Source organism: Solea senegalensis, linkage group LG1 (assembly GCF_019176455.1).
Source record: "Solea senegalensis isolate Sse05_10M linkage group LG1, IFAPA_SoseM_1, whole genome shotgun sequence".
In the NCBI taxonomy this organism is placed as follows: domain Eukaryota; kingdom Metazoa; phylum Chordata; class Actinopteri; order Pleuronectiformes; family Soleidae; genus Solea; species Solea senegalensis.
This window is the reverse complement of record NC_058021.1, coordinates 39,232,727-39,255,669: the sequence shown is the minus strand read 5'-3', so window position 1 is coordinate 39,255,669 and position 22,943 is coordinate 39,232,727. Positions and strand designations below refer to the sequence as shown.

At 41.3% G+C, this 22,943-nt stretch overlaps 1 protein-coding gene across 2 annotated transcripts in view; it reads right to left on the bottom strand.

The window, feature by feature from the left end:
- Positions 1-22,943, bottom strand: part of ahrra (aryl-hydrocarbon receptor repressor a) — a 59,454-nt gene that overhangs the window by 8,785 nt on the left and 27,726 nt on the right. For both annotated transcript variants that reach the window (XM_044043608.1, XM_044043618.1), the window contains 2 exons: positions 6,459-6,577; positions 1,252-1,341 (listed from right to left, as the gene is read on the bottom strand). In XM_044043608.1, the coding sequence (XP_043899543.1) occupies positions 1,252-1,341; positions 6,459-6,577 (209 nt within the window). The remainder of the gene's footprint in view (positions 1-1,251; positions 1,342-6,458; positions 6,578-22,943) is intronic.

The following is a 22,943-nucleotide window of genomic DNA, read 5'->3' as shown; positions in this document are numbered from 1 at the left end:
TTAGTGAACATTATACCTGCTAGCATTGTCATTGTGAGCATGTAGATACAGCTGCGCCCAAGAACAGGCTCACGGAGCTGTTGGTGTAGCCATAGACGCTTATTCTTGTTCAAATGGATTGCAACGTTTCTGCGGACGTTTGCAGGTCGCCTCTTTTGAAAAGAAACATATGGAAATGTCCAACGTATTACCAAATTAAAAACTGTTGAATGGGCCACATGCAGACACGTGTGTACACATGTCTTACAGTATACATGTAATGCTTCCTTTGTCTGTCTTTACTGGCTGCCATGCCAGCCTGCACACACACACACACTCTCACACAGACACACATATACAGTGGCAGCTTCTTTCAGACCACTTTAGGTTTCATGTCAGTTTCATGGCGCTGGGTTATTGCCCCCTTCTGATTGTAAGCCAAATGGGAGCACTGCAGCAGAAGAATTTTTTACCATGTTGGCATGCCATATGTGTGTGTGTGTGTGTGTGTCACATGTGTGTCTGAGCCAGCAGGAGCGCAAAGGAGGGATTATAACACTGAAAAGCACTTTATTCATGGTTTGGAAGGAGAGTGACAATTTCAGCGTCGCAGGATACACAAGCCTGCGTCCATATCATCTATAATTAATGTCTGGCTCAGTCTATCCACTGGAGAGGAAGGAAGCTAAACCACTGGTGACTTATCAGGGCCCATGCACATGCACACAGACACACAGACACACACACTCACATGTGCAGACACCCAAACAGTACATCTCAGGGTGAAACAGAGGTCTTCACCTCTCTGTGGCCTCTTGGCTCGGATCTGCCCTCTTGACAGAGTTATCAGACAGCAGGGAGGCAGACTGAAAGAGACGTTTTTACTCCGTCTCATTAGCCACAGGAGGCACAGAATGAGAACGTGGAAAGGGATGGAGGGAGGCGAAAATAGGACGAGAGGGAACTTGCTGAATCACAACAAATCTCTGACACCTGTTGAGTCGAAACCTTGATATATGGTGTGTGTGAAAGGGAGAATGTTCTTCACCTCCTATATGACATGCTTTGGGTGGTGAATGTATTGTATAGTGGTAAAGACAGTAAAAATGTCAATTAACACTAATTTGAGTTTTGTTAAGCTAAGCTAAACATAACTTTCATGGTGGCAGTTTCTGTCAGACGTGTTTATGGATTAAGTTATCTCAGCCTCAGGCAGGCAACATGTTGTACAAAGCACAGTTTGAAGTGGTCATTTGGGCCTGTTCAACTCACCTGATGAAATCCCAGATAATCCACAATGGTCGAGGAAGCATAGAAGACCATCCCATCACTGCTCACCACCAAGGCAAAACCTGTGAGAGACTTCAGAGAGAGAGAGAGAGAGAGAGCAACAGAAATAAGAAGTGACTCATGGCAGCTTATGCAGAAGTTGAACTCAAGAGAAACAAATACATAATTGACAAACACAACTGAATTTTATCAGTTCCATCTTCGCTTGGCTAACAGTAGAGAGCACAATTCACATGTAACCCAGAAGTCAGGTTGTAATCACAACCCAACTGTACAGCTGCACCTTTTATAGAATAAAGTTTGATTTCAATCGTTCTTTCCATTTTTCCGAGAATAGCAAACAACGATATAAAAAAAACAACGATAGAATGATACATGACTTTGTGGGGGAATGAAAGACAGATGGTTGTGGTACTGAGTGGGCCAAATAAAACCCTCTGATTTCTAATCCAAAATGTCTTTTCAGAGTGTTCTCTGTAGAAACTTACATTAATGGTATTCTGAAAGATGACACACACAACAATTTGCTCCCATTTAAACTTGTATATTTCATGAGTTGGAAACATTGATAATTAAGTCTGTTTGACTGGTAAAACGCTTTGATTTGTGACACTAAACAAACTGATTCAAAGCAGAGAAGCTACACACACACACACACATGCACTATCTTTCACCAACACATGCAACACACAAGGGGAAATAATGTGTTTGGCAAAGCACAGTTTACGCAGACAAAATGTTGATTAAAAAGAAAATGTTCAATAAACACATGACTGGCTTCGGTCAAATGAGGAGGGATGGATGGATTATGAGGGAAGCTGGTGTGAGAGAGAAAAAGACAGGAAAGGAAGGAGATGTGGAAGAGGTCCTCCAGTGTGTGTGTGTGTGCACGCGCACAGCTGCAATAGCGTGACAACTACAAGGCTACTTGACTTGCGTGACTGCTGTTGCCAGAGTCTGTCACCTCTCTTTTACTGCGAGACTATGCAGGTCTTCCCTGGTGAGTTTGTGTAAGTGTATGTATATATATATATATATATATATATATATATATATATATATATACATATATGTAGATATATGTGTGTGTGTGTATTTTTATGTGGTCCATACCCCTGTGGCCTTTAATTTCACACTTATATTCCCTTTACTTCTCCCTCTTTCAGTCTTCTCCCAGCAGTGATCTAATCGCTTTAGCAAACACTGTAATGTCCTGCTCACTGCACACGCTGTGTGCTGACCTCATGATGTGCTGTGTGTGTGTGTGTGTGTGCACACCATGCACTGCAGTCATATGAAGTCCTCAAACCTAGGTAGGTATCTGAGTCACACTGTGACAGAAACACGTCTCGACTATAGTAAACAACAACATGGCAGATGTTGTTTGACAAGTTGAACTGGCACATGGTCACAGCGTCCAGGAGGGAGGGCGAGTGTGAGGCTGACCCCCTCCACTATCACACACTCACACACACAGGTTTGTGTAGCTATTCGTCTTAGGACACTGCATTGAGTTCATTCATATTCATTTGGATAGCCTAAACAAGGCATTAACCATAACCTTATCCATCACCAGTCAACGCCTAATCCTAACCTCAACCTAAGCGCATTTCAAATCTGAGCAAAAAAATTCATCATGTCGTAGACATGATGCATTTCCTCGCTCCTTACCCCAACTTAGCCATCACAGCTAAATGTCTAACCCATAACCTAATTCTAACCCCTCAAAAAGCCGTTTTAAGGACCAGCTAAAATATCCTCACAAGGTCAAAATGTCCTCACAAACGTAGTCACGTCTTGAGTAAGAAATAATGTACACCTGTTTCACTTTAAACAAAACAATATGTTCAATATCAATCCAACATACAGCTTTTGGACAGTGTAGCTTTTTGCTGTTTCATCCCAATCTTTTTCTTTGATCGTCATTCATATCCATGTTTGTTTCACATCCATGTATCTTTTACAGCTCAGTTACATAGCATGTGTGCTCACACAGCGTGGGAAATTCAAAACTTAAATGGCTCAGTGATCTGAGGTTTGTGTCCATACCATGGGCATAAAAGTGTCCTGTGACGTCGCATTTTACGAGGTCCTGCGAGGCCATAAAAGGCCACAATTTACATGGTGGGTTCATGTGGGTTTATTCAGCCGCTTCACCTCTCATTTCTTCTTCCAAGTCAGTGAAATGCCATGGAAATTCCTGCAACGCTTCTTCTTTCTTAAAAGATTTTGACATTTTTATTCTCCTGGAACAAACAGGCTCCGGACCTCTGACCTGACAGAAGCTATAAACAGGATAGCTTGTATTTGCTTTGCAGGTGGGAAAGCAACTACATTACACATGGATACGCATGGGTAGTCCAGCACCTTTGTGGAAAAATACCCATCACTTATATTGGAATAGGACAATTTATTTCACAGCTACAGATCAGCTGTAACACTTCACTTTCATTATGAAATCAATAAAGCACACGTGAGTGGCCCGTGTTCATTTTAAGTAGGAAACATTACACAAAGAGAGTGAGAACAAACTGATACTGGCTGTTCTGTGCCACATGCTGTTTTTGTATGTTTTCTCCATTCACATTTCCCTCAGTTCCTCACATACTGAAGCCTTTAGGTAATGGAAACAGGCACCTGCTGCTGGACTGCTCCACCACATATCTGCAACTACGACGCCCCCGGCTCCCATAACCACCCCTGGGAGACTAAAAGCTTTGACTTACAAATCTTAAGAGGCGCTTTGCACGCAGAGCCCAAAAATAAAATATATGTTCACTGGATTTGGAAGCATGAAGAGGAGGGGGGAAGAGGGGGGTGGGGCAGCCTCGTCTCATGTTACAACAGTGTTTCTGAAGTCTTTCTGCCGTCTGACTGTCAGTATGACATGAAAGCAGCGTTGATGAGGTCATGATGAACATGACGGCCTTCTGCCACCCGGGGGGACACACCCTCATTCTACACACTGAGGATTTGAATAGATTGAGTGATAATGTACTGAGGGATTATTTTTATTTGGCTATTGGTCAGTGAGTTAAATGGGGATGGGGATCCATTTGCAGCACATGAATAAACTTTTCTTACATTTTTATTTAAGTTTCAAGCCGTGGATTCAGCTCGAGGGACAACAAAGGCAAACTGTCAGCCTGAAAGCCTGCCATGAAATTTGATATGCATCTGTCTATAAATGTAAGGAACGTCTTTCTGTGAGTCTGACTTTTACTTGCATAACTGTCCTAACCTGAGGTCATTATACTCGGCCCTAAACATCTTAGAGAAGAACTTTCTGCCCACATTGTCACTTTAGAACAGGATATGTCATTTGACACATACATAAAACCTCCAGAGAATAAACACCTACGGAAAATGATGAAAATTCTAAATATTGTGTCCTTAAAAAATGCAGAAAAATTAGCTTGTGATAAATTTGTTTCTTCGAGATTGGACTACAGCAGCTCCTACCATCAAGATATCAGTTAAATGGCTGCAGCATGAGTTCTGACAGGGAGCAGAAGCTTCTCCACACTGGCTCCCAATTTCAAATCCTCCTCACTAGTTTTACCTTATCATCCCAACAGATCACTTAAGTCCCAAAATACAGGCCAGAGTCTATGAGAGTAGAATGAGAGAAAGAGCCTTAAGTTACCAGGCTCCTCTTCATGTGGGACCATTATCAGTTAGGGAGGCAGACTCCCTCTCTGTATTTATTTTCTCTCTCTATAATATTGTAATATATTACTTTTTGTACTACCAAAGTAATATAACATGTTACAATTTTGATTCACCCCAAAACGTTTTAATTCCCTAGTGTCCCATGTTATTGGTAATTATAATGTAATAAAGTCGTCACATTCGTAACACGTTACTTTGCAAAGAAACTAATATTAACATAACTTTTTATTATTCTAAACACAAAAAACTTTAAAGTAACTTATCCAACAACTGAATTGAATTGAATTGAATTGGATTTAAAGGAAAAGAAAAGAAAAGAAAAGAAAAGAAAAGAAAAGAAAAGAAAAGAAAAGAAAAGAAAAAATCCCGCAACCCATCTGTGGGTCCTGACCAAATCTGGAGAAATAACTGATTAAGGTAATCTGTTCTTTATAAAATTTACTTGTACCTATATATCAATATGAATTAAAGATAATATATACATATATTATACATAATATATAACACAATGGCCTACATATTGATTCCTGCCCTTAGGGTCCCATCACCATAACAACAGAGTTTGCTATGAGGCCCTGTTGCAGATTGAGTCACGCAATGAGAGGCATCGCATCACTACGGTTAATCTAGCCTTTTGTTTACCGTCCCAGTGAGACAACTGAACATGTTAAGAGAGGCATCAGTGAATCAGCTCTGCTCTGTGTGTGTGTGCATTCAAAATTGAGGTCCAATGATCATTGTCAATTTGTTGTTTGACAACTCGCTGTTAAGGTATTGAGAGTTTGACAATGACCTCATGCTTGAGCGAGGAGTCTCACGTATCCCGATGACCACAACATGTCTGTTCTGACGCCTTCAGCAGAAACACTGGCCTCTTAAGGATTCTAACATATTTATTTAACATGTGTGTATATATATCTATATAGATATATATATATTTATATTTGTTTGTATAATATGCTCGCACGCACGTGTGACAATGTCCTGAGATAATGTTGTTGAAGCAAAGAGTATACTCGTGCTTCAAAGTGAGGGCAAATATATGCACTTATAATTAATCTGTTGTTAAAAATTTAATTACAGGTCTTAGGTCAACTGACAACACTGATGATTGCTGACAGGCTTGGTGTGTTCTTCTCACTCTCCTCTGCTCACTTTCACACACGACCGCATGCATTCAGACAGAGCAGCAGACACACAGACACACACACACACACACTTCACTGGGTGCGAGACCCCACCTCCCTCATCAGCTCTGCCACTGCTGACTCCCTCATATGTCACGCAACACCAGGGCAACAAAGGGGGTCAGGGCAGAGGGCGCAGGGCACACACACATACACACACACACACACACACACACACACACACCTCCAGACGAGAGTTTCATTGTTTCATTGACAATGACTTGCTAGAAATAAAACTATCCTAACATGCATGCCCACACACATACCTGCACACACAGAGAGAAAAAAATCCACAATACACACACAAACAACAGCCATTTGGTTCCTTACCTCCAGGAGGAGGCCGCTCTCGTTGACGGTGGTGGCCATTGGAAGACTCTCTTTTCTGGGTTCAGGGTTGGAGGATGTGGAGTTGATGATATGCTTCCTAGCGGGCTTCTCTTGGCTTGCTATTTCAGGAAAAGATGAAGAAAAAAAAAAAGGTAAACAGTCTTGTAAAATGGACTTAAACCCATCACAAGAGCAGGTGGATAAATGAAGAGCAGACACTAACAATCACTGCTGTATTAATAACAGCAGTGATATATTCGATACATAGGCTAGCTGCTGTGTCAAAGTACTGCTAAGTAAAAATCAAACGCATCTCACACTCTTTAGTTTATTGCACTGCTGCACAGAGAATTCAGAGAAGACACAAACACTTGTGTCAACAAAGAGCAACTTAAGAACTTCCAGAGTGTGTTTTGCCAGTTCTCCCACAGCCTCAGCGATTCAGCAGAGAGAGCGAGAGAGCTGGACCTGCACTCAGACATGTGGTGGACACATTAACTGTATCAGTCTCCTTTAGCGCCGCACTAATTCCAGGTTTTAGTCTGAGAGGTGGGCCTGTCTAACAAGACCAAACAAGAGGATTTCACGACTTTACAGGATCGCTCTCACACGATACGGCCACATGGACAGATCGCAGGTTCACAGTGAGGTAGAGGGAAGCATCCTGAGCAGAGAGAAGTGCTTCAAACATACAGATACTTACAGAGCACAGATTTGTGCATACTGCAAACACATCAGCTTATGCTATTGTTCATGAATCAACTGCCATCTGTCATATGAGTATCTGTCGTTTGGTAAATCAATTTTTCAGTTCACTTCTTTTTTATTTTGTCTAATTTTAATGTTTAATGTTATGTTATACCCTTATGTGGAGGATAAAGCTGTAGACACTGGGTGGATGGATGGAATGACCCTGAATGAGGTGTTACACAAGCAAATCTTTGTCTTCCAACAAAAACGTAAATAAAACATTTTTAAAAATGCTCTCAAAGGTGAATAGATTACTTAGAAATGCAAAGCAAACTCAGGTAAAGTGGGTCACGTTAGAGGGGAGGGATTATTCTCAAAGGACGGAAAGACACACTCTTGAGAAAAAAAAGTACTACAAATAAAACGACAATATGGAAAAAATATCATAAGGGGCAATTTTGTTTTTACACTAAATTCAGCTAAAACAACTCCACCAGATGTACAGTAAATAAACAGTTACCGTTAAATTATACTGTATTCTTTTACACTGCATCAGACAACCATTGGCATTGATGTGAATGATTGTTTTGCTCAAAAATATGTATATATATTTCATTATTACATGGTATTTAGTATTTTCCTGTATGTAGATCACGTTTGAAATTCTAGTATAGTGACAATTCTCCTGCATGACAAACAAATAATCCCAACCATACATTTTCACTCTCAGCGATGTGATCTTTTTCAAACACTGGACTCTAACTTCATAAATTTACATATTTCTTAAAAAAAATAGACACATAAGTAAGTAAGTAAGTTTCCATCAAATATTGCGTTTAAGGTGCGCCGCTCCACCACCAGAGAGGAGCACCCACCTACTATCATGCCAGCATGTGTGCACATGCAATTAGCCTATACGAGTGTGGCGTGCAGAACTGTCACATGTGCGATGGTGATGTGTGCGTTGCGTGTTGGAGGCATGTTTGCGTGTTTCTCTTGTGGGTGTGCTGTCAGGGGGCATGTGGCTCACTCCAAGAGATCAGCCCTTCACTCCGTCACTCATTGTAGCAGGCACAGATTAGTCACGCAATACACACACACACACACACACCCTCATTATGAAAAACTATCTAAGTATATATATGTACGAATCTTCACATTGACCCCACCCCCATCAAATAACCCCATTACGCCCTTTGATTCCTCCCCCTTTAACCTTCTACCATCTCCCATCCTCTGTCCCTCCCTCCCCCTAACCTAACCGCTCTTCTTCTACCCTCCTCCTCCTCATCCCTCCACCCTTTCTTTGTTCAACTCGGCATCGCAGGCAATCGACAACTGATTTCGTGATGTCGGAAGAGTTCGCCCTCCTCTTAACTCCTCTCTGAAGCACGCAAATGCTAATGCGTCTGTTTTTTCATCCATACATTTTATCTGCATTGATTTTTTTTCATGTTTAATCATTCATTTCCCTGGTTTATTCATGCTACACACGGACATAAAGACTGAAATAATAAATCTTTTCAGGAGCTGATGAAAAACACTGACGAGCAGCTCCATAAACTCATAAACGCCAGTAATAATGTTAAGAATTTTGTCATCACCTCCGCTAGGCGCAAACATACAAACAAACAGACGTGCATACACACAAAACCATTCTCTTCAATCACCACAATATCATCCGACCAGTGGAAACCATTGCAGAGGGAAATGAAGCTAATAAGCCTCTTCATTTTCCTCTTTCAACGCCTCATGTATTTTTGTTTTCTCTCTTACGGCAAATTTTGGAGAGGATGCAGCGTCAGGAAAGACAAACACACGGGATGATTAATTATCGGCAGCGGCACTTCCTCAGCCAACAATACAGGCTTTATTCAGCACCACTCGTGTCTTGGGGTTTGCTTTTCTTCACCTCTATTTTCTCCCACTCTGGTCGAAAAAGGAAAACAGAGTAGGTAATGGTGAGGCGTTTATGTGCTCTGTGTGAGGACAGGAGTTTAAGTGAAAAGTGAAAAGTGGAGGGTTACAGATGCTGCCAAAGGGTGAGGCTCAAAGAGTCTAGCTCCTTGAGTTGGCCACGTCTGTATTTCCACTTCCACTGAGTACACAAATTATTAGCGACCACCCAGCAAATATCAAGCAACAGTTATGCCTCAATTACAGTTTGAGTCACAAGTGCCTCGTCTGGTTCAGTGAACACCTTCGACGAGTGACGACATCAGATGAGTGATTATGTTTGTGTGGTAAAAATAGATGAGAATAAGTGAAGGCTGGGGCCTGTACTACAAAGCAAGTGCATCATTTCCAGGATATCTTTTGTTTTCTGGCTCTCAGAACCGATAATCAACGACCATTCTCAGCATTTACAAGCAACATCAACAGAAACATGGATAAAGATAAGGGAAGAAACACTGGTACTAACAGCAATAGCCATCTTTAACAGTGTGAAATGTATCATCATGTTTTTAATCTGTAGGTTAACAGGTTCAACACAAGTAACCATGGTGATTTACTCTGGTACAATGTGAACCGTCCTCATGGGACTAAAAACCCAGAGTTAGACCTGATGTTACCTCGATAAATACAGGCTTCTGTTCAGTAATGACTGGCTATAAAATTTGATGAGACATGAGGATGATTGCTTTAGACTGCTGCATGCCATACGAATGATCGCCACCGCTTCTGTTGAGGTGAAAAAGCAGATCAAGGTGTTTGTGTTTGATACGTGTCTAAGTTCAGGAAGGAGTGCTTAATCTCTGCAGCCTGGACTGGGTGCGGTGAGTCTGTCTTTGAAGCGATGTGTGTTTGTCTGATGATTTTGGCACATTCATTTGAAGCCACTTCCCTCCACACTATCAATAACAGCCCAGAAAGAGACAGCTTATGAAGAGAAAGAAAAGGAAATAAGAGGGGAGAGCGTGGTGGAGGATGGGTCTCTGTGGACTCATAGTGTCACTGACATCCCTTTATTCTGGGGATAATGGGCATAAAAGAGAAAAAGATGTCTCACAAAATGATGGAAGATGCAGGGATGAATATTTTAATGCAGACCTGTACTTTAGAGCATTAGATTGCATGATGTCGTGGCATGACATTATGTCGAAGAGTGCCCCAGAGGAGTCTCACATCACTCCAAACATTTTATTGACGACAAGAGTACAAGAGTGCAAAGCATGCGTCCTGAAATGAGCGGTAGAAAATACACCGAGACCATTCTACTTAGCTCACGCTCCCTTTCTGTGCGTGTGCAGTAAAGAGCAGATGAGTGTTCATACATGGCTGCAGCGCACACACACGGACACAGTGGAAGCTGCTGCTCGGTTCTGCACGCACACAGGTGGTCACTGCGAAAATCCTGTCACCTATTGCTGAAGTTATTCAAAATCCCATGGCCAAACTGAGGCTATTTTAATTGAAACAGGAAGTGCATTTAGTTGTAATTTAAACTAAAGCAGTTATTTACCAAACTTTTTATGGGGACCCTCTTTTTAAAGATGACAAACAATTGTGATTTAATTCACAATATAAATCGTGACAGTGCAAAATCTCTGCTACTATCTTGAATGAGTAAAACAGCCATTGAGCTATATGTTTGATACATGAATAACTTTTGCAACTCTTTTATGCATGTTTTTGAATAAATATTGAATATAAGGAAAATTCTCTGCAATCTTCTGTATTTGGTGACCCAAATACATCTTCCGTGACCCATCTCTGGAACCTGACAGATAGGGATCACAGAACTTCAGAATCCAATGACCAACTATTTGCAACTACATGTACAACATACTATATAATGATTATGATCCTAATATGTCATTATCGTTGTTTAAATAAGACTAGTCTGAAACTTCTAAGTATGTGTTTCTTCAAAGTGTTACTGATATTTTTATGCAGGACTAGAGCTGCAACAAATGATTATGTTCATGATTGATTAATCTGTTGATTAATTTCTTGATTAATCAAGTTCTTGTTAGGTCCATAAAATGTTGAGAAATGTTGACCGTTAATTCCAAAACATTGTAAATAATGATGCTCTCAAATGTCTTGTTATAATGCAGTGGAGTATTGAGGTATTGCAGTATTTCTACTTTTAACTAAGTACTGAATACTTCCTCAACATAACATTAAAACAGCCCCAAGAAAACTTGCCCTGCTCTTCAGACTTATGGAAATCCACGTCCATATTTTCTGACTTCACCTGACTTCAGGCTGCACGGGTGCCATCTTTTGGCAGCTGATCCTCTGCCGTGTGTGTCTGCTTTTTCAAAAGAGGAACTGCAGACCTGTATGCAAGCGCTGCACAGCACAGCAGTCCGCCGCTCCCCCCTCCTCCCCTCCCCGCCTCTCCCACAAGGCTTGCGTGAGTAGAGAGAACTGTGTGTGTGTGTGCATATGTGTGTGTTTGAGGTTGGGTTGGCTTACAGCCACCTCCTTTGCCTATTCCCGCCTCCTTCCCTCAGCGCTCTTCTTCTCTCTCTCTCTTTGCAAGCACAGGAAATCCACAGTGGAGAGAGCAACACCAGCACACACAGAAAGAGAGAGAGAGAGAGAGAGAGAGAGAAGCTGGCTGATCAAGGGCTGGTTGTCACGCGAGCGAGCCGTCTGTCAATCCTCCCCCCTTCCTCCTGACAAGCTGCTGGCGGACAGCCAAGGCCTTGCGTGCAAGCCGGCGAGCCACATTAGCCCATAAAGAATTTCATAATAGCAACAGCTGTTAAATATTGATGACTGCTGGCAAGAGCTCAATGGTGCTCCGCAAAAAGGTTAAGCCTGCACTGTAATGGAAGCTAATACTTCATTATGCCACAGATCAAAAATGTCCGGCTCTCGCCCTGTCCAAATCCAAGACTATTTCAACTTTTTTTTCTCTGTTTTTGAAAATGTGGCAACGAGAATGTAAGAGTCAGTGAAAGAAACTTTTGAGGAGAGTTTTTTTTCCTCCACTGCAACAACTCGCCCTTCCATCATCCTTGATTACAATATAAATGTAGGATTGAGGGTCATAATCTTCCTGATATTGTAGAATGTTTTGTTTCCACTGTGACATATGAGATTACATTTCATGGGATAGATTACCAGGATTTAGAGCAATTCCCTTTGTTGACAAAACAAAATGGACAAAAAGTACTTTTGCTGGAATCACAAATATCCATCTTTGAAAGGAGATTAGAACGTGAGTGAGTGATTTTTGTGCATGTGGAGCAGCGAGGAGGAGGAGGAGGGGGCAGGAAAAAAACACTGATGCCTGAATAGAACATAAACAAAGGAATTGCTTGTACACCTCGATACTGAAGAGAAAGGGAAGTGATATTCTGACAAAGCAAGTGGGATCACACAGAATGGAGGTCGGGATGTAAACTCAATTGTTTCCACTTCTCTATTTTAGTTGGCAGGCCGACGCGCTCATCACTATGTTATTATGTTATACAGGAGTAATGTGTCTCCACACATGAGCCCTTGGGCAAAACAGACTGGTATGGCAACTTCTCTACAGCATGTACACCGCTACTGTATGTGACTTAACTACACAGTGCGTCGTAAGCGTGACGCCATGCCCTCTCTACACACTCAGTGGAGGACTATTACAGCAATCACAATATGAATGTCGTTTTATTGCGTCTATAAATAAGCAACGTGACTGATTGTGTGGAGCACATGTTTTACGCGAGGATGATGTTTGTCCTCTGGGAAAATTGCTTTTCTGATGAACCCAGGGAACGAGCAACGCACAAGCAGAACGAGCTAAATAGCTGTCTAAACACTCCTAAATTCAGCTTGTCAAGCCTCGGAAAAATTAACCACAACATAAGGCCGACATGGTGCAATATTTACACACACAATTACAAAAACTAACAGGATGCAAATGGATGGAGGCTCACGGAGAATGTGCTCTCAACCTGCACTTTCCTTCTTTCTGTTTCTCGCTCTCTCTCTCTCACACACACACACACACACACACACAGGCTGCATTCAGGCATGTGTTGCGTGACATGAGCCAGTTATGCAGGAACGTGTTTTTTTTTTATTTTCACTGTACTCAAATGAATGCAATAGTGTATTTTCCTAACTGAATGCAACAAGACGCTCCAGATTTTCTGCTGCTGCCCAGGATTCTTTTCTTTTTATGGTGGTGGGGGTTTGGGGTACAAACTCCCACATGACTCACACACACACACCCCAGCAATTACAAACTGTACACAAAAGGACAAAAACATATAAAGAAGTTGTTATTTGTGAGGCCGTGTGACATAATCTGTGTGTGGAACCATGGCGGTCAGATGCTATGAAAATAAAAGATTGTAGGTGAGATCAGAAAGGCAAGATCTGATTTATTTCTAATACAAGAAGTGTGTTGAACGTATGAAGTGGAGGCTGTTTATTATTCACAACTGAGATCCACTCTCCTGTTCTGTCAGAAACATTAGCTCTTGCGTGTGAGTGTGCATGTGTTTTCATAGCGACTCCATAAATAACTTTTCCTTGAATTCTTGTTTTGATGAGGATGGCTGTGGCTTGTTGCTCTCTCAAGGAGCTGGCGGTTAATAAAAGTTGCATTCAGGAACCCCACCTGGCCACAATAAAGCACATGCTGTCTATTTCTGTACTCACACAATCTCTATTTTCACGAGCAGTCTTTCAGAGATTCAAAAGCCAGGACTTAAATAGCCAACTTTACGTGTACGTTCATGTGGAGCACAACCTTGCGGTTGTACGGTTGGATTAGAGATCATTTTGAAAATTAAAAACTCTCATGCTTTATAAACAAACACAGGTGAATGTAATGTTTCGAATTATTTAATTGAGTGGTTCTCAAACTTTTATACCAAGCACCACCTGAGAAAATATTGAACTCCAGTAGAAGTAACACCATTATCACCAACGTTAAAATACAGTGTTGTAAATAACAGCTCTCTCATTATCCTCCTCTTCCTCACATATACTAGTAAAGCCAAATTAGATTAAGATGAAGAGAGAGATAAGTTGTATTTCAGATTTTCCTCCAAGTACCACCAGAAGAAGTTTGCGTACCACTGGTGGCACAGTTTGAGAGCCACGGATTTAAATGAGGAAGACGGCAATATTAATATATCTTGGTTTTTCAAAACTTAAAAAACTTCGAGCCTCACATGTTTAAAGAATAAACAGTCACAGAGTCTTCATCATACAGTAGTACTATAACAACTCAGGGAGTAATTATTAGTTTTTTCCTCTTAAGTCAAATGTCACTGCTGCTCAAGACAGGAGGAGAAAGATTGAAAGGACAGCCAAGGTAACAAGTCGACAGTGGGACATGTTGCGTGCCAATGTGTGTCACTCATATTATTCTAAATACCAGGGAGAGAGAAGTACAACAAGCCCAGATTAACCCACTCACATCCTCTTCCCTGTTCGCCTGTCGCAAAGCAACCGTCACTTGTTTTGTGGTCACTATAAACAGAACACTGAATACATATTGTGGAAAAACACCACAAAAAAAGTTGATTTTACCTTTTTGTTTATACATACAGCATCTCCAGATCATGAAGGTAATCTGTTGAAAAGATTATGGTGCCGTTTCGGCCCATTGAGGCAAATAATAATGGGCAGATGGTCTGTGCAGCTGAATCCATATGGGAGGGAAACTGCACTAATGCTGCCGTAGCACGCACTGCTAAACAAATGCTAACCACTAAGACGGAAAGAACACTTCACAACTCCAACAAGTTGTGTTGATTTGCTGAACTTCGATTCATGTCAGCGGAGGAAGGTGACTCAATGCTCCAAGTTATGCGGGGAGAAATGAAGCCATAGCACGCGAAGCTGAGCATGAAACGAGGGTGGGGAGAGCACAGAGGTATTTTTACAACTGTTAGGGCATTATACTGGGTAAAGGATGTCTCCTCAAAACGTTTGTGCGCCAATACATTGAGTCGAATGGAGATTTAAAGTCTTTATTTAGCTTAAAATGTATAGGAGGATTTTTATCAGCCCATGAAATGAAACTTTTTTTAAATTTGTACACACACGCAGGTTTGCTTAGGACACTGCATTAATTTGGACAGCTGAACTTAACCATTACCAGTTAATGCCTAACCCTAACCTTAACCTAACCACAATTTAAATCTTAATTTAATCTAAAACTGCCTCAATAGGACCCGGTTTTTGTACATGAGGACTTCTAGTCCTGATAAGATTGGTGTTAATGCCAGAGAAGGTCCTCAAGAGACAACTAATACAAGTACATGCACACACCTAAGCCCACCAATGTGTAATTAAATGGGTGTGAGGTGGTTAATGTGTCCAGGGTTGTGCAGGATCAAGTGATATTCACGATACAGCTCATGCTTTATGCATGACAGCCATTAACTTGTCAGTCAGTGTGCATCGACAGTGGTGTTCTGTGTCTATTGTGTGTGTGTGTGTATGTTTGTTTGTCCATAACCAATCTGTAAAGCAGGTAATCTAGAACAACAGCACGATGCAGGGTGAAAAAAAGCATGTTTTGTTTTTTTCGTCATCTCCATTATCAAAATCACATTTTAAAACAATTAACTACATCATGGAAAGAACAATGAAATGACATATTCTTTCCAGATCAGCCTCTATGATTCCTTTAACTCCTCTCCCACGTTTCTCACCAATAATATGACTCAACAATTTAGCCCCCGACAGAGCTAATTCATTAAGCGACATGCTAACCCAACAGTAATCTGGTTATCTGTCTCCTAACACCTCCGCCCCGGTGCTGGAGGGTATTAAGGCCGTGGGGGTGGCAGGCAAACAGCGGATACTGACAGAACAATCACATTAAAAGCAAAGATTCACAGTTATTTGAATCAAAACTGTCACCCCCAATGCACCCAGACTAAATCCCTCCTTGTTATTGAAATGATGATAATGTCAGATTGCATTATGAATCAGATTTACTCTTTTTTTTTTTTTAGAATACATTAATGTATCTATCAGATGTGTTGCCTCAAGCTTAATATTGTCCACAGTGTCCTCCTTTGAATATCATTCAACCTCATTAAAATCAATCTCATCAAAAAGTTATTGTACAATGTTCTTCCACATAATATGTCAGTGGAGATGATCCCATCATGATCGAATCTGTGTCTCTGCAGCTTCACCAAAGTTAGAAACACCAGAACCATATTTTAGAAATGGTCAACAATGGGTTTACTGTCAGTCGAGCTACTTGGACACTTGGACATCTCTGGTATTTACTCTGAATGTAAACTCTGTGAGGACAGGTGAAACTAAGTGAGGTGAGTCCAGGCACATATGTCCTTTGTGAGATGTGGACGTATTATATCGTGACTGTCTTCTTATTTGACCATCTGCGACCATTGCATGTCATCACGACGCTCTAATCCAAGCCGGTTTCTACTAACAGTATTTGCTCCAATCACTTCTTTTGGCACAGGGAGGGAGGGCATGTACCCCTGTGCGATTGCCCCAGGAGGCAATATGTGTGTTTGTGTATATGCGCGTATGTGTGCGTGTGACTAAAGGATATAGGCAGGCAGAAGGCTTGATGGGAAGTGATGGTCGGATCACGCAAGCTTGCTAAAACGGGCAAAGTCAGAAGAGAGTCACGCATGGCGGGACTTTGCTTTAGATGCCACTCAGTCGCCACTTGATTTCCTGGCATATGGTGTTAGCGTGATACTACTGACTGTATATATGTAACATAAGTGTAAACAATCACCCGCCTGTCTTTCCTCTCCAAACAGGAAGACAGGTTCTCTCACTGAACATGCATACTCTCCCACGATCCCTCTCGAGGAAATATTAAAAGGGCCGTGTGCAAGGAAAAATAAAGATGTCATACACTCTGTATTTAACATGACATGTTCATTGTTAATTTGTATATAAATGCATATCGTAGCTACTGTTTTTAAGCTTACATGTCACCACTTGTTCTGAAAACATGTTACTTGCAGGTGTCACATTTTATCACTGCGAGGCATGTAGATGTCACAAATTTTAAACTAAAAATCAACTGCAAAAGGGGTCACTTTTAGGCAAAGCACGGCCGATTTAAAGATGTCATGTGGTCATGAAAGCTAATGACTTCCCCTGCCTTTAAAGCATAGTCGGTATCACTGTATTAAACTACATCAGTTAATCAAAACAGGACACTAAAGTAGGGTTTTCGTAAAAGAAATGAAGAGAAAACAAGAATTGTATCTGTGTCTGCATGTGTTTATGGTTGGATCAGAGGAAAAGGAGAAGTCATTTCAGGTTAAGACAGTAAGGCCAAAGGTGGTGGGGTCACCAGACAAAACTGAGTTTCTCCCTTCACTGGCCTAAAAGCCTTTGAGCCTCTAAATCGCACAGTGTTTCACTGCTTCGAGCATTTATACAACCCTCCAGTCTAAGACACATTCTTTGTGGTATGAAAGCAGATGAAGAAAACAATTTACAAAACAGAAAAACTGAAATGGAGGCAATTACATCCACTGTCACATTTGCTTTAAGGTTGATTGCTGGAGGATGATGGCAAATGACAAGAATATCCATTACCAGACATAATAACCCTTAACCACAAAGGACAAAATGCATTTTGAGGCTAAACATGATGTAAGGCCGGCCCAGTCACTAATCATTAATTTGATATTAATACATCATTCAACAAAATAGCCAACATGAGCATTTTTCCTCTTCAGTTAAGACTTATTCATTGTCCATCAAAAAAAATAAAATAAACAATATTCAGCTACATTTTGTGGTCGACTCTGTAGAAAATCTGCAGATGATAAACAGAAGTGCTGTAATGCTGAGGCGGAGGACAAATGTGGAAAAAGTTTCAGAGAACATTTTGCTGGGTAAGTTGATTTATGTAAATAGAAGGTAACATCCAGTCATTACATAATTAGATTTGAGGAGATTTATGTTAGTTTATAGAGGCAGCGGCTGGATGAAACGCAAGATGAGATTATGTGCATCTGATATTTGTTTTCAAGATGGAGATAGAAATGTAATCAAGCAGACATGGATGCACATATCTGACGGTCTTCAAAACCGCCGACGGTCGAAGCACTGAGCCCTGACGTGACTTCAGGGAGATATGTATTTTGGAAATACTTGGTCAAAGTTAAACAGATCCAAAGGATTGGATTCCCAAAAGTCTGAAAACAGCAGTGCAGAAATTCTCACGTGCACTAAATGTGGAACATAATGCGCAACACGCTTCTGGAACGACCCTTGCAATTATCACCACCACACTAATGAACCTCACATCCCTCTCTGTGTCAGTAAACCAGCATTTAGCCTCAGCAGCTTGTAAAGCCCCACTCTGGCTCTTTGGTGTTGCCCCACAGCTGAGACCTGTGGGCAACACCGCTGGACCAGCGCCCATATCCACTTATCTGTAACTCCTCTTTGGTTTTTTTCATGCTCTTTATTGTACATGCTTCACTGTGGTTCTGTGGTTTTAAGGAATTCTCTTTAACCTCCTGGGCTGTTAATCTCTTCAGTGCCTTGAATGTAACAAATCAATCTTAACGTCTGCTCCTGATAAAGTTAAAGTTTGCATATCCAATTTTTTATTTTAGAAAATCTACCTATACGACTGTGTGGTCTGTGGAAAAACTGGCTTGGTTTGACATAACCGTGAATCATAAGCTTTCAACTAACAAATCCCAAGTCATAATGCTTCATATTTGATGAGAGAAAACAACAATTTTTAATGAATCAATAATATTCTTCAGCTCCACAAACACAACATGTCCCTGTTGCAGTGCGACACACGTCTGAGGTAGAAGTGAAGAGCGGCTGCTCGTCACTGTACCGTATGTTACACTGTAGGCAAGTTCTCCAGTGTTTTTTTTTCCCTCCAGCTGAAGTCTGATTTATGAGCGGGACCACAGAAATTCCTCTGCAATAGCTTCAGGATGTCTCCGGAGCAAGAGTGATATCTCTGATTTGGGAAAGTATTAGCAGCTCAAAACACTGCGGTGTCACTGCGAGCGGCTCACGCGAAGCAGAGCCTGCCTCTTCCCCTCTCTTCTGCATCACGTCTTAATGAAACGTGGCTTGTTTTCTCCTTTTTCTTTTAAATCCTTGGTCTCATTGCAACCCCTTCACACAAGTGTCAGATTTGACACTTGACTCTTGACATACTGACCTGATTATAACGTGTGATAAAGTCATCATTTTAAGTCACTATTTTTATGGCATTCAAGCTAAAGTTTTACTGTGACGTGATCGTAATGGTGTACCATAAGAAGATAAATGGTGAAGTAGCTGATAAAAAATAATAAATGAAATGATTCAATGCAATGAAAGTGCAAAGTCCAGGACTCAATGAGCTGACCAATGGTGTAACTCCATAACTATTTGAGGTTCAGAGTTTTGCCCAAGGACACTTCAGCATGCTGAGAATGACTGATACCTAACGCAATGCTGCTCAAATTCATGATTTCAGACGTGTTTTGCTTCTCTCACACTCATGACAGCATAAGAAAGAGAAAGTTTAAAGCTCAGTCACAGCACGAGACATGTTAGGCATACACACAGCTGCTGCTGAATTTGGGGGCTAGTCTACCATTACACAAACTCAAAACGCCAAATAGCCACATCCTCCTCACTCAGTAACAGTGCTGTTCCTCATGTGACAGAAGAAGGGTGAGCGAGTGTGGGATAGCGTGCGAAGACCTAATGCGATGTTTCGGCCCCAGATGGGTCACATCAGTGGCCCGCAATCAACAAATTTGGCCCTGCCAAGTTTTCACGCTTTACATGTCAAAGGGGAAAAGAGAGAAACCTGTTTCTCCTCTGGTTTTTTTAGACCCGTCCCTTTTTTTTATCGCCTGCCACAACTTATCAGGAGAAGAGAAGAGAAGAGAAGAGAAGAGAAGAGAAGAGAAGAGAAGAGAAGAGAAGAGAAGAGAAGAGTTCAGTAGGATAACTGCATTAATTAACAGAGAGTTGCTCCCTGACATAAAAGCATTTCATGGACAATTACTCAGCTTTTTCTCCCCCATCCACAGTTTAACAGAGCAGGAAGTACTCAGCTCTGCGGCTGATCTCTAGCTGATTTCCACACTGACACCAGTGATTATTACCAGCACCACAAAGCCATTTAGGGCTGGCAAAATACCTTTGTATCTGTCCAGAGTGGTTAGGATGGGACTCCTGGACACCTGGTGAGTAACTCTGGATGAAGGGCTTCCTCATGTGTTCACACTAATGTGAAGGGATGCTTGGACAAGGCCGATGATATCAGTGTCCCTGGAGATACGAAGGTTAAGATAACTGAATATACAAACACGTGGCACTGAATTATCAGTGACAAATCATGTATAAGCGTGCCAACATTTGGACAAATAAAAACACTTTGACTTGGCATGCCATTGCGTAAGAGCTCGCTGTCTCTCTCCCTCACACACAGAGAAACACACAGAGAGACAACGCTCTGTCATTCTCTTCTCAGAGCGGTGTGTGGTCTTGTCATTCAAACTCCGTCTCCACTGTGGCCTCTCATCCTTAAATAGCCTGCTATAATCTGTGTGTTTAAGCACAGACGCATCCATTTTCAGCCAAAATTCTCTAACACCATGCAGTTTGGAATCCATCGTCCAGAACAAATGGGGACTTCTGATCTCAGATCTGCCTTCAGGATTATGCACACAATTACAGAGAAGCTCACTTATCTTGATGTTTAAATGTCCAGTGTGTAACATTAAGAACTGCTTATTGATAGAAATTGAATATTCTACCAATTACTAGGTTTGTATCGCATGTGAAACTGCAAAGCGCCTCTCCATGAATGCGGAACACAGTGAGTATAACCCAGCCTCACTCAGATGTTAATGTGCATCACTTAAGTTTGATCTTTCAAGTCATTAATTTGTTCCAGCAAGTATGAATGGCACTCCCCTATGAGATTAAAACCAATTTATCCACTGATTCCGAAGTAATGGTGCATTCAAAACTTCAAAAAAAAATAAAAGCCTGGTACAAAACAAAAGGCTTTATTGATGTAATGCTGAGATGATTATATGACAATCTGCTCGGGTGTGAGCAAATAGTCATTATGTTTATGGAAGAACAATTGGATTTGAACTCAAGGCCGCCTCAGTATCATGTTGCAAGAATCCATTCCCATGCTACTGACTAACACCAGAGCCGAGAGGAAAGAAAGAAGGGAGAGAGGAAAGCATCAAGAGAATCCAGGGTGGGAACTGCCATAAAACGAACACAGAATAAGATTCAAAGTCTTTTCCCCACCAGACAATAAAACATGAAAAAAGTATGTGTTAGAGGGAAAGGAGAAATCCTTCGTGGCTCCACTGTACTGTAAAGGAGAGCTCCAGATGTGTCTCTAACATGCTTCAAGTTTCATTGTGATACTTAGTGGGTCTTAGCGAGGCAGACCCAGGGTTTGTGTTAAACCCAATCCAGTCTGGCCCGTGTTCGCACAGAACCAGATGGTTAGCATGTGAGAGATAAGAGAGCAATAGATTTAGACCCTAATTGTACAGTTGTCTTTTGAAAGATAATTGGACACACCGCCAACCAAATGACTTAGTCGCTCTGATTTATTCTGTAGCTTCCAACAAGATGATGAACCCATTTATTATACTGCACCACCATCGTTGTCTAGACTGATCTAACTGAAATGCTTTGGGCAACATCAAAAGCGTTGAGTCCTCATCATTACTGCAAATTTAGAAGCACTAATTACATGCATTTTCTGCTATTTGCGTGAGCTTTACTTTGTACCTAAAGGGACTCATTTTTAGGAAGGAGGATGCATTCTCTGTGTTTTTCAGGAGAAGAAAAACTGTTCCATATATTAAAACTCTCTTATTTCAACACTTCTCCGATGTCAACATCAGTACATGATTATTATTATTTTTTCAAATATTAGACTATAACCTCTAATCGCCAGCGGTGAAGCCCTGAGGAGAAGAGAGGACATGCCAGGAAGGACAGTAAGAGGAGCAGAGGGGATCGACTTTAATATTCTAAATAATCGGAGAAAAACATGCTGAGCCTCGTTTCACAACATTTCTCTCTGCATAGCTTTGGTGAAAGCAGAACCCGCATGAAGGCAGAACTTACAATTGTTGACGATGCTAAACTATTCAAACATGGTTTTGGATTTAAATAAAAGACAGAGTCCCAACACAATATATGTGTTTCTCATGTTTTTTTTGTTTGTTTGTTAGTTTTTTTTGTTACTTTGCACAGCAAGAGACATACCCAAAATAAAACAAGATAATAACTTTCCAAGTAACAATTAAAACATTTTTTCTCCGCCACGTCAAACATTTGCTTTGAAGAGATTGATGGAAACACTGCTATAGTTAAGATGCCATTGTTGCCATTTGTTGTCTCTAAGCTAAACAAGCTGGTTGACCCAACGCCAACTGGATCATACACTGCGATGTGCCTGGCGTCTCCTCTCCCTTTTTAAATATTTCTTAAGTCACATCTGAGCTGAGTTTAAACTTTTAATACAACACATCACAGTGCATCATCAACATTATTGTTTCTTATGAGGAGCGAAATAAGAGGCACTGACACGCAACTGAAGGATGTGAAATGAAAGGAGGGACATGCGAATGGCTGTCTGAGGCGCAGATAATGGGTGCGCACGTGTGTAATGACGTGTGTAGTGTCATCTCACGTGATTGATGTCAGGTATGATAGCGCGGCATCCTGGAGGCATACGGAACTGTGTCTATGCAAGAGTACGCAGCATCTGAAACTGCACCACATCAGGGTTTTGTATCCACATAGTCTGTTTGTTTATGAGCACCATCGTTTTTGACTGATTCCACCTGATGAGTGTTAACT